The following is a 350-nucleotide window of genomic DNA, read 5'->3' on the forward strand; positions in this document are numbered from 1 at the left end:
GGTCTGATCCTGTCTCTGCCTTTTGCATTTATACCTTCGATTCTGAAACCAAATTTTCACCTGGGTGGAGGTGAGCTTTAGGACGTTCGCTAGGTGGTCCCTCTCGGGAGCCGAGAGGTATTTCTGTTGCTTGAACCTTCTCTCCAGTTCGTAGACTTGGGCTTGAGAAAAGAGGACGCGAGGTTTCCTCCTCTTCCTCTGCTTCGGGCGCTCGGGATCTTCCAGGTCTCTTTTTTCCTGCTCCAGGCTTTTGTGCAGGGAACACAGCTCTGCAGCAAAATAAATGGGCACAGGAAAAGAGAAGGAGGGAAAAAAATGTACAAAAGAAAAAGCAATGTTGAACAAATCGC

The 350-nt window shown here is 48.3% G+C and overlaps 1 protein-coding gene across 1 annotated transcript in view; it reads right to left on the reverse strand.

Moving 5' to 3' along the window:
• Positions 1 to 269, reverse strand: part of NKX2-5 (NK2 homeobox 5) — a gene marked incomplete at its 5' end in the record, with an annotated part of 601 nt that extends 332 nt beyond the window's left edge. The window contains one exon of the mRNA XM_009871131.1: positions 1 to 269. Coding sequence (XP_009869433.1) covers positions 1 to 269 — 269 coding nt within the window.
• Between the last annotated feature and the right edge of the window lie 81 nt (positions 270 to 350).

The sequence above is a fragment of the Apaloderma vittatum genome, unplaced genomic scaffold (genome assembly GCF_000703405.1).
Source record: "Apaloderma vittatum isolate BGI_N311 unplaced genomic scaffold, ASM70340v1 scaffold41826, whole genome shotgun sequence".
Taxonomy (NCBI): domain Eukaryota; kingdom Metazoa; phylum Chordata; class Aves; order Trogoniformes; family Trogonidae; genus Apaloderma; species Apaloderma vittatum.